General features: G+C 46.6%; 1 protein-coding gene across 2 annotated transcripts; it reads right to left on the reverse strand.

The window, feature by feature from the left end:
- Positions 1-246: 246 nt before the first annotated feature.
- Positions 247-9,699, reverse strand: AGTRAP (angiotensin II receptor associated protein). Of its 2 annotated transcripts, XM_027703004.1 has the most exons (6): positions 9,600-9,699; positions 4,352-4,386; positions 4,031-4,142; positions 3,234-3,432; positions 2,974-3,012; positions 247-1,123 (listed from the first exon to the last, which is right to left on the reverse strand). In XM_027703004.1, exons 1-6 carry the CDS (start codon positions 9,624-9,626, stop codon positions 1,017-1,019), a joined length of 519 nt encoding a protein of 172 aa, XP_027558805.1. In that variant the 5' UTR covers positions 9,627-9,699; the 3' UTR covers positions 247-1,016. The 2 variants fall into 2 exon arrangements, with proteins under 2 accessions (XP_027558805.1, XP_027558806.1); XM_027703005.1 differs by lacking the exon at positions 2,974-3,012 and having other exon boundaries at positions 9,600-9,698.
- Positions 9,700-13,899: the final 4,200 nt, after the last annotated feature.

Here is a 13,899-nt window from a genome sequence, read left to right on the forward strand (position 1 = left end):
CTCCATGGAGCTCACCTCTTCAGTGTAAATAAATCCATCTTTTCCCTTCCCCAATCCCCATTTTACTAGCCCACCTTCCCACCCACATATTTACAAGCAGTACCTTCTACTTGTTGTAATAAAGCTTAGACTAAAAGCCATCAAAGCCCTGTAGAGCTTTCCCCATAATGACCCTCCCAAACTGCCTGGCTACAGTCTCAAACCCTCAGGCACACATATATTTTCAAATGAGACATAAGTGGCCAGTTTAACTTTTTCTAACACAGAAAAACTGTGTTCATTTTATAGTTTTCTTAGAAAAATGTAACATTTCAAGTTCTGTTAAGACAGGCGGCTGAAGGCAAAAGGACATTTCAAGGCACAAAGTATCTATAACCTACATTCAAAAGTCATTTTAAGTATCCTGAAGGACATTCAACTTGCATAAAAGCATCAGTCAATAAAACCCAAGACCAGACACTGGGAGCACAAACACCTCCCTGGCCCAGTTAAGAACATTTTATACCAAGCCCAGCTTTGTGCAAACCACCACAGCTAACACAGGGAGTTATAAATCTTAGGAGGTCATAAATCTTAGTTAAATAACACCATCAAAAACAGCTCTTGAGAACTCCCAGATGTTTCCTGGGAATATATCTGCATAAAAGCAGGCTAACTGTATTGTTTAAGGGCAGTCCATAAGGCTTTTAAAGACAGTTTGTCCAGGGGTGCTTTTAGTGGTTCCCTTACATCAAAGAGGATGCACAATGCAAGACCTGGAAGACTGCAGAAGGTGCATCCAGTCACACGTACTGAGGAGGAAAGTACTGGGATTACAATGAGTCACAGTGCTTGACACCTCCGAGATCTTCTGGACTTACTGCAGGAACCCATCTGCCCAACCTTCAGGGAGGCAAAAGAAGTATCAGATCCTGTCCCGTTTGCTCAGCAGCAGGTGTGGCTCCATGAGAACAGAGAGAGGAAGAGCAGAAGCCTTGGCTGGGCGAGGGCAGTGTCCGTTTGGAGCTCCAGGTGCCTCAGTAGGGTGGCTGGGCTGCCTTGCCCGGGGGAGGCCACTGGGGAGGCGCTTCTGACTGATCAATGGGCTCATAAGTGCTGCGATCCTGGCCCGCACTGGTGACACCTGGATGGAGATGGAAGAGAACAAGCTTGGGAACAACGCAAAAGCGCAAAAACTGTATCCCCTAGGAGAAGCCAACAGCTCAGGAGCACACCACATTAGCTGCCCTACCAGCTCCACAGCACCTGCCCTCTGTGATCCTCACTACACAGGCAGGAAGTAAAAAACTCATCCTTCCAACAAAGGGAAACTCACTGCTTTTGAGCATGCCTCTTCATTCCTTGCCAACTGCTCTCTTAGTAGCCACGTGGCTGTGTGCAAATCAAGACCCACAACACCCCATTGCAGCATAACAGGTTCCTGTAACAGCATATTTCAGCAAGATCAGTGTATGAGAGCTCATGGGAAAATGAACAGACATAGCCAGAAGCAGCAGGAACCATGACCAGCTGACAGCATGGATTTAAAGGCACGATTCATCCCTGAACCACTCCTCCCAACAATGTAGTCTGCACACCATGGCACTAAATTTGAACCCAGCAGTGCTCCCAACTGCACTGTGAACAATTTGTCTGTACAAAATCATGTTACTGTCCAGGGGATAACCGGGGAAAGAAAAGAGAGAGAGAGTGTGCATGGACAGCTCTTTATCTATGGACCAGGCACCTGTCATGGGGAGAATCACGGGTAGGCACCAAACCATATGAGGGGTTTGTTCTAAGCAGCAAGGATGCTGCCAAGCAACAAAAAGGGATTTTGTGCAGAAAGAAAATGAGACACAGAAGACTAGGAAAAATGCAACACTGCTGGGTTCAGAAGGAAAATGCCAGATAGCAGGGAAATGAGAGGAAATTTGTCAAGCACATTCAACACAAAACAGCACACAGTTTGAAAAAATCTTGAAAATCTTGTGAGAAAGACAGTTCAGGAGAGGATGTGCCACTACAAAGTGTCTGAATTCCCCCCTGTGCCTGGGAGGAGACTCTCAGACAGTACCATGCCTGGTTTGGGATAGTGTGGTTGAAAAGGAGTCCTCCCAAACTCCAAGCAAAGGGGTGAACTCCTCCATGATACTTACACTTTGCATGGGATACACATGTCAAATCCCAGTGAGGAGCACAGTGAGCAACTAATAAAAACTGGCACAAACATGGCCCATAGCAAGGCACTGCAGGTGACTCACAGGCCTCCTGACCCAGGTAAGACACATCTATCTGGATTTTCACAAGCAGAGAAGACACCCACACTGCACTAGCAGAGAGATGCAAAGGGCACACAGTGCCCCAAGCCATGATTTCCTTCCATGGCTTCTCGTCCTCTGCAGGTATTAACCTCTTTTCACAGCAGTGTGATCTTTGCTAACACCCAAAGCAGCACAAGTGACAGCTTCCAAACACTGTAATGCAGTGACACCTCCCTTTGTCCTGCACAGCCATGGCAAACAGAGCTGTGCCAGGCTGCTGGTTTTGCCAGCATGAATTCCCACACAACAAACAATCCCTGGAAGCTGCCCAGGCATGAACTAGCACCAGGCACGCTTAGTAAAGCTAAGACCCAGAACATCCAGCCACAGCCCGTTCTCTCTGGCAAGGCTGCCACACTATCATTAACAAGTGCAACCAAGAGAAGAATTAGTGTCTCCAGGCAAAGCCCCACGAGATAAACATCAGTCCCATTTTCCAGGGGAGGAGATGGAGGTCCAAACCAAATCAAGGACATGTGAGGCCCACAGAAAGCTCGGAGTTAGAAATCCAGCTGCTTCCCCTCTGGCGCATAATCCAGCTAGAGGAGATACTCCCTCTACTTCTCCCCAGAAGGAAAAGAAAGGGTTGGCAAAGAAAGGACACCCAAAGGCTTCCAACATGCACACACAAATGCAAGAGGAGGAAGAGAGGAAAGGCCTCTCACAATACCATTGTGGGCAAAGTGGCTGCCAGACAAGGACTCCAGGTCTGCATGGGAAGAGAGAAAGAATATAAATTTAAGGCCAAAGACACACCAGAACCACAAAATGGGAGAACAGACACGAGCAAGAGGGAGTAAGCACCCCACTAAAAGAGGGGCAGAATCCTGCTGCACAGGGCTCAGGCTGAAGGGCCCAAAGAGCAAGGCAGACCCCTCAGCACCCGAGGAGACGGCCCACACTGACAGGGGAGCAGAGGAGACATCCTACCTATGTTAAAGGTGTACTCTCCTCCACGCTCCCGGTACATCCGATACACCAAATAGCAGGCCAGGGGTTTGAGGAGGAGGCTGAAGATGGCCATGCCCACACTGAAACGGGTCGTATCACCGAGATGGTCATGTGCAGGGTAGAAGACAGAGATGTGAATGATGTCCGTGAGCACTGTGAGCAGCAGGCCAGTCAGGAACTGGAACAAGGAGAGAGAATGGGACGCGAGCTGAACAGGGGTTTAACCACTACTAGTAACAGTCAGTGCCAGAATCTATTTCCTGTGAGATCTGTGTTCACACAATCATCCCTCACCCCAGTATCACACATGGCTAACTCCTTGACACTGCCCCAGGTACAGAGATACTCCTACATGAATGGTCTTGTATTTTGTGCATTTTCTTCACATCTGTCATATAGCTTCTCATAAGGTATTCCAGAATTGTTTAATTGTGTTTGCCAATCTCTTTAATGTTCAGAGAAGGGTTTTATAAAGCCCCTCCACTCAAGCATATTAAACACTTTGAATCCTCCTCTGGCATTACAAGTCACAACAGCAGGTAAAAAAAGCAAGAATCGTGTATGTTCATCTCTGAGAAGAAAAATAATTGATACTGAATGCTTCTCACCATGGTTTACAGAGCTTATAGATTTATACACTCTTAAAAAAAACAAACCCACCCAAACACTTGTTCACTGCTGTACTGGGAACAGCTGAAAATCATCACTGGCTCAAAGACTCTGCCCTCCACCCTCTCCCTGAGCAGCCTGGGGGAGGCCAATACCCTCACACTCACCATTGCGATGGCATCGAGGGAATCTCGCTGCACAATGGCCCAGATCCCCACTGCAAGGACACTGAAATTTCCCCAGGCATAGGAGGCTGGCAAGACGTGATTCATGCATCCCCTGACAAACAAGACAAAAAAACCCAGAACAAATTCACAATTAGCCTGCAGCCGTCTGTGTTCATCCCTGTTCCCATACAAACACCTCACTCTTAGGTTTAGGATGTTCTTGCACACAGGCAGACACAGAGTGCTGATTCCCCAAGAATGTCCCATTCCTAGTTTGAAGGAATACCCTCTTCTCACCCAGGCCAGGCACCAATCACTCACCACACTGTGAGCAGCCAGTGCACCAGAATGATGGCCTATGGAAAAAAAAACAGAGAGGAAGACAGGTCAGTAAGTTGGGGGAACCCTGGGAGGATCCACATGAAATGACACAATCTTGTCTGGAAGAGAGCCCTGGAGCCATGAACCAGTGCAAAAAGCTGGTGAGGCAACTGGGACAGTGAAGACAAAACCATTTTTCTCCACTTCTGTTGCTGAGTATTTCCTGTGGCGCTGCACTGCAGTCGTTCATTCTTGTTGTCATGTCTGCTGACAGCCGATTCAGGGCCCACTTAGTCTTTTTCTAAATGGGTTATTGATTTTGGAACTCCAGAAGAGTTTGCACAGCCAGCCAGGCAATCTGACTCACTATGCTAGCACAGTTTATACATGACCAATCTGGCATCCCATCACCAAGAAGTCCATGGATAGTTGAGCCTGCAGCTCCCAGAATTTCACTCCCGTCCTCAGTAAACCCTCCTTTTACCTCCTTCCAGTCTGTTCAGAGCAGTGGTTCAACCTCACTGCAGTATTAACAGACCTGAAGGCATCTTCCAGGACTCCGAGAACCTGATCCTGCCACAGCACACAGCTCTTCTCATCCTGGTGAAGCCACCAGGCCCAAATGCCAACAGTGCCCTAAACGGCAATAAGATAATGCTGTCACAAATTCTGTACTTTGCACATGTCCCTAATGATCCTGATCCTTGTGTTCAAGGGAACAAATCCAAGAAGGAAGGACTGTACTGTAAGAAGTGACACAAGGATTCTCTTCACCAGCACCTTCCATTTCTGTAACCAAGGAGACATACTCTACATGTTTATTCAGACAGCAAACGAGAACAACAATATATCACTTCAGGCTTTTTCTGTATCTATATCCATGTGCTCACTCCTTCAGAGCCTGCTGGCCAACCCAGCAAAGGGAGATCTCTCATATTCACTCTCTAAACATTTGTGAAAACAAGAATATGGAACATGGGGTCTGTTAGCAGCCTCAACAAAGAAAGGCTGAAGCCTGAACAAATCAGAGGACCCATGGGATATAGGCAATCTTCCATTTTTTCTAGTTGTGAGAAAGGCTCCAGTTGGCATTTATACTGACCTTGGTGTAAAAAAAAAAACCCACAGTAACAAAACCCCTCTGAAGCACACACCCACCAAAAAAGGTGAAAAAGAAAGCTTGAAATGAGGAAGTGACAAAAGCGTAAGTTACTCAGTGGACACAGGAAAGCTGTATGCAGATAGGAGCACTGAGATACTAAAAAAAATAATAATTAAGATCTACTGACATCCTGCCACATCCCTTGACTTAAAACATCTACCCATGCTCTACCTTACAACAAAACTAGCTGCTCGAGGAGAGAGTGACCTGTGAAGCTGTGACACAAGTGAAGCCCAGCCAGGAAACCTCTGGGGGTGACCCCATTGCTGTGGCTCACACTGCTCTGCCACGACACAATGCAAATCTCTGTCTTCTGCTCTTCCTTCCCTGCAGTGCCCCAGCACAGCTGCTGAGCACTCACCAGACTTTGCTGTAACTTCAAACGCTGCTCAGACAGATTTTTATTAATTAATTTTTTTAATTGTTCATGAAAGCTTACAAAATGCTTCACCACCACCCCCCACTTCCCCTTCTCCCAAATTGCACCACGGAGACCGGGGAGAAGCTGCTAATCAGTAAAATACAAGATGTTCTTGGATAAGAATGGAGACATGCAAATAGCATTTACTCAAGAGACTATCACAACATCAGGGAAATTCTTAATTAGGTAGTATTTAATTGCATGTCACATACCCAGAAGACCCCTCAAGGCTCACCAGTTAACATAATTAGGCAAGGTGGGTTTTTTTTAAAGCTGTCTAGATCAATATTGCAGTTATTAAATTATGAAGTATGTTTAGTTATCAGCATGAAGGCAGGTAATCTAAGGCTGATAGTATGAGGGACTGCTGAAATAAAAACAAGATACTCCCTTCCTGGTTATTAGTCCAATTTACATGACAGCTGGAATTAGCTGGTGGTCTTGGTATGCTTTAACATAGAAAATATAGTGTTAATGAAAAGCTACAGTCACCATGTGAGATTAGATAATTTGTAGGCAGTCTCCTGATAAGACAGCAAGAGAATTTATTTTTTTCCATCTGTTCAACGACTTAAGACAGACATACACTTCTTCTTCTGAGAAAATAATTCCTAAGACTTGAACTAGGGCTGAGAGCAGAAAATAAGAAAGGTGGGTCCTTTGTCCCCATCCCTTCTGTGCAGAAGGATGACAATGTGATTAAAAGCACCCCATTGGAAAGTGGGGAGAGCTAAGGGGAATTCCTAGCTCCTCTGCAAATCCCAGCATGTGATGGAACTAATTGCCAAGCATAAAAAGAGACTGGGTCTGCCTGGGTCTCATTAGATGGGAAACTCTTTGGAACAGGAATTCTTTTAAACATGCTTCAGCACAGACCATAGCATGAGGTTGAATTTTGACTAAGTTAAAATTTACATGGTTCCACATTATAATTATTTTGTTGTATCTAAATTTTTATTTTACTTTTTTTTTATTTTAGAGTGAGCTCATCTACCCTTTGAGTGACATTCACCTACATACTACCCAAAATATAGATATGAGTGGCCACCTGTGAGGATGCTGCTCATTATTATACCAGAGGGATAATGAGAGTGGTTAGGCAGTGGGACAGGCCATCCAACAGGGTTGTTGTGGCTCTGTTCTTAGAGAGTTTTAAAACTCAGCTGAATTTTGAGTTGAGCTATTTGATCTAACTTTGCAGTTCGCTTTGCTTTGAGCAGGAGGTTGAACAGAGGTCTCTTATTATTCTGTGACCTAGCATTTAAAAATGCCTAAGCACAAAATGTGTGTTTCCAGGCACAGGGATTGTAGGGCATTGTCCAGGCTTGATCAAAGTCCAACTTTGTATTTTGAGGCTCTCCATAATTATTGCAATGATCCCAGGTGTCAAGTTTTCATGGCAAAAGTAGGGCTGTGCTGCTTCCCAGATGTTTTGCTGAGCATTAGTTAGAACAGACCATGTTCCTCATCCACTCTAGGGCAAAGCCTGCTACATTAATTTTATAGCTCTGCAAGTAGCTTAAAGAGAGGCCTCAAGGCTGAGATATTGCTACATTCTGGCACAAACATAGCCCAGTCATGCAGTTTTCTTGGAGCCACTTCTATCACGAGGCTCATCTTTCTAATCTCACAGAACCCGTAAGCAGATCATGCCAATGAATAGTAGCAGTGTGTGTTATTTCCAGGCCCTTTCTTAGTAAGAATCTTTCTCACTTTCGTGGTATTTTTCAGGGAATCAGGCCCTAACTCAGGAACAGTACAAAGATGCAGGTACGATTATTAACTCCCTATTCCCCAGCTCTTCAGCTCCAGAGTTGCCAGACTCAACAACAAGGAATTTCTTAATGCTGAAAACAGTTTGCCCAGGAAAAGCTCACTCTTATCTAGTCAGAGATTGGGAAATGCTTGCCTGAAACCAGAGAAGAAAGGCAACATTTTAGTTGTGTCGTCTCAGTGACTCACTAATTGAAAGGCTGTGTTTTTCAGCTCCCCTATCTCCACCTCCCATGGTAGAACACTTATTTTGCGTTGGCAAACTTTTAAATGCAATGTCCTTAGTTTTCACTGTTGTTTTAGCATGGGAAAAAAATAATCAAACCAAGTTAAAGACAAAGCAGAAGGCAAGATCTTTTAATCTTCCTAGTGCCCTGGGAATCACACAATAGTCCAAACTTGTCAGAGCAAAGTATCAGCAAGTCCCCAGAATGTAATATAATCCACATGCCAGGCCTTGAAAAATCCATTTGCTTACTTGCCTCTAACAAGGGAAGTTGCTTTTCTTGGTGAACTAGTAAGAGGGGGGAGAAAACATCATTATATGAACACCGAGCTTTTATTTATCACAGCCACATGAAAGCCCTCCTGTCCAAAGCTGAATTCATAATGGTAGCTGAGATAATACTCTCCCCACACCCAACCCATAGGCAGCCTGCTCCAAGGCCACTGCTCACAGCTTAAAAAAACCTGATGTGATCAGCTTTCACACTCTGGGCAAAGCTTTAACTACAGAAAGCACCTCAAACTTGCTGTACTAAACAAGTTACACAAAGTAGTGAAGCTGGAAAAGGGCACACACACCTAGAAATCTCAGAGCTTTGAAAATGTGAAAGACAAAAAAAAAATAGAGGAAAATGTCACCTGTCTGGTAGCACGGAAGGCTTCAATATCAAACACCCACATCAAAAGCAAAAAATGTGTGATTTTAGCATCCTCCAGCTTGTCCCGAAGGATGTGCTTCTCCCCACAGTGAAAAATGTAAGGTAACTGTGGTTGTCTCTTATTTCTCTTTCTCTGGTTATCAGATATTCCCTGAAATTTCCAAATTGCCCTCAACTGGAGCCTCCCCTCCCCAACAGAGAAGCAATTTCAGTTATCTACAAATGATAACCCCAAAGTAAGCAGGCTCATCTTTCTAAGATACTTTGCCTGACAAGCAAAAACTTTGCCTGCTCAGGATCTCCTACAGTTTTATCTTGGCTTAACTCTGGTCAGCTGAGCTGGAAACCTCCAGAGACACTGGTTAAGAGCTGTTGTTGCCACTCTGACAATGTCCCTGAAGTCCGAGTGAACCTTGGAGTCATTACCTGACGGGTTTAGTGACCAAGACTCACAGAATATCCCGAGTTGGAAGGGACCCATCAGGATCGAGTCCAGCTCCTGGCCCTGCCCAGGACACCCCAACAATCCCACCCTGTGCCTGAGAGCGTTGTCTGAACACTCTGTTGAGCTCTGTTAGGCTGAGGGCCGTGACCGCTGCCCTGGGGAGCCTGTTCAGTGCCCAGCCACCCTCTGGGGCAAGAACTTTTTCCTGAGATCCAACCTAACCCTGCCCTGACTCAGCTTCGTGCCGTTCAGAACTTCTGCTGCGTTTGCCCACGTGATGAAAAAAAGCTTCCAAACACCACTTCTTCCTCCTCAGAGGCCTCCACAGCTCCGAGCAGGGCCTCGGCCGGGCTCTGGACCAGGCGCAAGGCTGGAGATCACGGGAGAGGAGAGATCCCTGTCCCCGGGATGCCGCCCGCGCCCCGCGGCTCAGCCCCCCCGGCAGCCCCCCGGCAATCCCCCTGCTCCCCCCGGCAATCCCCCTGCTCCCCCCGGCAATCCCCCCGCTCCCCCCGGCCCCGGGGGTGGCCGGAGCGGACCCTCCCCGCCGGAGCAGCCCCTACCTTGAGGCTGACGGCCGGCAGCTCCATGGCAGCGGCCCCGGGACTGCCGGCGGGGCCGCTCACGTGGGGCTGGGCCGGGCCGGGCAGGGCGAGGGGCGGGCGGAGCCGGGACACCGCCCCCGCCGTGCCCTCGGTCACAGCGGGCCGTGCCCGGCGGGCCCGCAGGCACTGGGGGACAACTGGTGGCTCTTGTCAGGCGTGTTCCAGCGGAGGAGCTGGTCTGGGGGCTCTGCCTGCCTGGTGTGTATCGCACAGCTTCTGACCTCGTTAATGCATAGAAATGTCTCAAAGGCGTGTGAGAGGATGGTGCCAGACTCTTTCCAGTGATGCTCAGCGGCAGAATGAGAAGCAATGGCCATAAATCACAACAACTTTCACCTCAACACCTCAACTTCTTTACATGCAGGGTGGCAGAGCACTGGAACAGCTGCCCAGGAGGTCGTGGAGTTTCCCTCCCTGGAGACATTTAAACTCATCTGGACATGTTCCTGTGTCACCTGCTCCAGATGACCCTGCCTTGGCAGGGAGATGGACTGGATGATCTCCAGAAGTCCCTTCCAACCCCAACAATTCTGTGATTCTGTTTCCAAAGCCACCACTAAGTTAAAAGTGTACACGGATTAGTTTGTTGACTCCAAACACTCAGCCAAACTCTTCCTGCTGCTCACACAGGCAATGCAGTGAGGGAAGGTTTGACATCACACTTGGGCTGTAATCAGTGTCCAGGAGGCCCAAGGCCTGTATAGGACTTAACAGCTTTCTGCAGGAGGAGAAGACTTTTGTGCACCCATCAGTGCTGTGACCAAAAAGTGAGGAGTGCCAAAAAACCCTTTGATAGACACCAATAAAAAGGCATTTTCAAGGTGCTGAATGTGCTCAGCTGTGTCGCCCAATAGCCAAGCCAAGTTCAGGTCAGTGTTCGGGGTTGTTCCAGGTGCCTAGAATGGCTGGCAGGTACTTAGTGGCTTCCTTTGGCCCTAGATTTTTTTCTAGAACTAGATGACTGAACTCTTTGCATCTCTTTGCAACTCTTTGCAACTCCTTGTACACATCACAAATTCTTCATTTCTCATTCTGAAAGAAAACTTGTTCCATTTTAGAGCTAGAGGGGTTAGTAAGTGACCAACCCAACTCCACACAGTTCAAGTATAACTTCCCATTCCCTGTCCAGTTCATACCAGCAGCCCCAAGTATGGCAGATGAACTAACAGAACCCAGAAGCCAGGATGACACCTCTCAAACCCTCCCTTCCTTGCCCAATGTGTGCTTTACTTGTCTGCAGTGTAAGACTGCAATATCTGACTAGGTCAGTTCCTTTCTTGTCATTTCTTAAGGAAAAGATGGGGCCTCTAAGGGATGAGCAGGGTCAGAGGTTCATTGCAGGGCTGTATGTGGAAATTCATGAGTCATCCTTCAGTCTCATTTCCAGTTCAAGCAAGAGTATGCTTGAGAATCGTGCAGTGCTGAACTTGCCCTCAGACATTCTTAAGCAAGCCACAACTGTAGCTCTATCCAGCTTGTCCTTCACCATGCCCTGAATGCTGCTGACTGCTCGTGTGCACCATGCTTCCAGATCTCCCAAGGCAAAGCATTAATTGCCAAAATGAAACAACCTAGAAGATGCTAACCAGAGGAAGCATCAGAACAAAACTGACTGGCTGCATAGCTCAGAACAGCAGTAAAAAACCAGAAGTCCCCTGAGGAATCTCTGAATGTGTCACTTTCAAATGAAAGATTGAAATATAATTCATCTATTGCCACATGACACATCAGCTGTGACTTCATTTCCATTACTGTGTCTTTCAGGGACACGTTACTGTGTCTTGTAGGGAAGTCTTGCCTCTATTCACAGAAGTAGTGGCATCAAATGGGATCAATGCTAGTGGTTCCAATAATGTCAAGGACGGGGTTTACCCTAAAAAAAAGATGGCGTTTACCCTAAAAAAAGATTGGACACCTGGAGTGGGGGCAAGGATAAAGAGAGGCTGAATAGCCATTTTGCTGGCTTAGTGTTGTGTGTGAAGTGCACTGGGATGCCCTTCTGCCAGGACGGGTATCTGTCAAAGGAGAACTGTTTGCTATAAAGGCAAATCCCACTGTCCCGGCTGAACGATAAGCACTGTTTGGATGCAGCAGTGTGTGGGTGTCTTTGCTCCCTTCAGCATTCTCACTCAGTCTGAGTGAGACAGTCTCATTATCATTTATGCAGCCTGAGCCATAATTGGGATTGATGTGACCGCTGTTTAATGCAAAGCATTCCTTTCCCCTTGTAGAATAAAAGCACTTTACTTCATTTTGTTCATCAATGTATTGTGCAATTAATTCAGCCCTGCTTATTATATCCTGGGCTTGCATGTCATGCACTCAAGGGACTTAGAAATGTCTTAATGATCTCGTGGATGTGAAAACAATGAGGGCTATGACAGACATTATGCATTTGTACGTCTCTCACACCTATGAGATCTGGGGGCTGGTTGGTTTTTATCTCTGCCTTGTGCTGCTTGTACCTTGTAAATTGTCTCTGTTCCCTTCCCCAGGCTTGATAAAGCAACACAAACATGGAGAGAAAGACAAGCTGGCAAGTTAAAAAAGACCTGCAGGGAGAAGCAGGCAATCCAGGAGACTGGAAACAGGATATGGAGATTTTTGTGACTAGAAGACTCGTCCAGGTGAGTTCAGCTCACTGCAACTAATATCCAGCAATCAGCTGCTTTATGCCAATTGGTGATATGCCTTGTGCAGACTGAGTGAAAGCCTAATATACAGCTGGCTCCCTTCCTGACAGCATAAAAGTGAGGCTAATAAGGCAGAAATGCCTTCCTTTGCATTTTCAGGACACTCTACCCTTGGCGGGTAAGGTGAAGGAATTCCACAGGGAAGTAAAAGAGTTGATACAGTTGCTCCTGCTGTCCTTACCTGGCCCATGGGATTGGAGACAAGCTCACCCCTCATAGTTCTGCCCTTCTCACCCCTCTCTTGGGGTCTGCTCTGAAGGTAACTAAAGGCTGCAGCTGACAGCAGTGTCTCAGTTGTGCCCCTGGCTATGGAGCTGAGAGCAGTGAAGGCACCAGCTCAGCACAAATACATATATTAGCCATGGAGCCTTTCTGAATAAGCAGTGAGGAAGGGCACGTAGAAGTTGCCTGGCTCTACAAACTCCCTTTTAAATCCCAGTGGACAATAGGCAAGCAGAAACATTACCTGGATTGGAGGGGAGACTGAAGGCATTTTGTAATGCTGGTGGGGAGCCTCCTCCTGCAACTTCACTGCAAATGAGGCTATGGCAAGGTGATTTGGGGAGTGGAGAGGGTCACACTAATGTGGTATCTTGACAAGCACACTTGAAAGTCCTTTCTAATCTCAACAGTGAGAAGCTGCTCCTCTGATTTTCTAAAATCTAAGTAGAGCTTTGAGGTATCACTGGGGGACTGCTCTTCAGGATTCACTGACACTCTAGAAAATGAACTGACACACCAGAAGTGGGTTTATGGAGTGCATATGCTCACTCAGTACATTCCAAGAAAACAACAGCCCTCGTATTTTTTCTGATAAAAAGTATGCAAGCAATGTTTTTTCCAGCCTTTATGTAGCAGGGAGTGACTGGCATGGATGTGAACAATTTGGTGTAGCATGGGTTTGAAATTGAAGCACTTTCACACACTGTTGGATTGACAACAGGGTAATTACTGGGGGAGGAAAGGAGGAGAGAGGGTTTCAATAAAACACCCCCAAGCTAAAATGAATGCAGACTCTTACAGACCTGAGACAGAATGATTCCCAAGTGTTTTAATTTGTGCTTCCACTCCTTGTCTCTCTTGCAGTCATAATTTTGAGAACTGCCAGCAACATCCCCAAGATTCAACAGCATTTGCAGAGCAGGCAGCTGCTGAGATGATTATGTCAAATCTGCACGCTGTCCTCTCTTTTCCATGTCTGATTCTCACCCTTGGAGAAGTGATTTAAAATGATGTGTAACCCTTGGACTGGCTGGTAACAACAGTAGCTGTAGAGCAGGAGTTTGTGTGGTACTCTGTCACTCCTCTCTCTTGCATGCTCTGCAATTAGCTTTAAAAATTATTGCACAGAGCCCTGCTATGGCTGGTCTGGGCCCAATCCAAAGTCCTTTCAAGACAATAGAAAATCTTGCAAGAGCTCTGGCTTAAACTCTCTGGGGGCAGTAGAGAACCTGGGCTTGTGTGAATTCCTAATTTGGGTTTCTCAAACAATCAGTTGGAAGAACATATAAATCAAGACTTGCTTCATATTTGTGTCCCTCTCTCATTCAGACCTAATGCCCCCC

The sequence above is a fragment of the Neopelma chrysocephalum genome, unplaced genomic scaffold, assembly GCF_003984885.1.
Source record: "Neopelma chrysocephalum unplaced genomic scaffold, ASM398488v2 Primary Assembly neopelma1_200, whole genome shotgun sequence".
Taxonomy (NCBI): domain Eukaryota; kingdom Metazoa; phylum Chordata; class Aves; order Passeriformes; family Pipridae; genus Neopelma; species Neopelma chrysocephalum.

Excerpts from the sequence above, each read along its gene's own strand:
- AGTRAP (XM_027703004.1), bottom strand. The coding sequence starts at position 9,626 with ATGGAGCTGCCGGCCGTCAGCCTCAAG. Across the intron at positions 3,433-4,030 it reads CCCTCGATGCCATCGCAATG|TTCCTGACTGGCCTGCTGCT; the intron begins GTGAGTGTGAGG and ends TCCTTGTTCCAG. Across the intron at positions 1,124-2,973 it reads CAGCCACTTTGCCCACAATG|GTGTCACCAGTGCGGGCCAG; the intron begins GTATTGTGAGAG and ends ATCTCCATCCAG.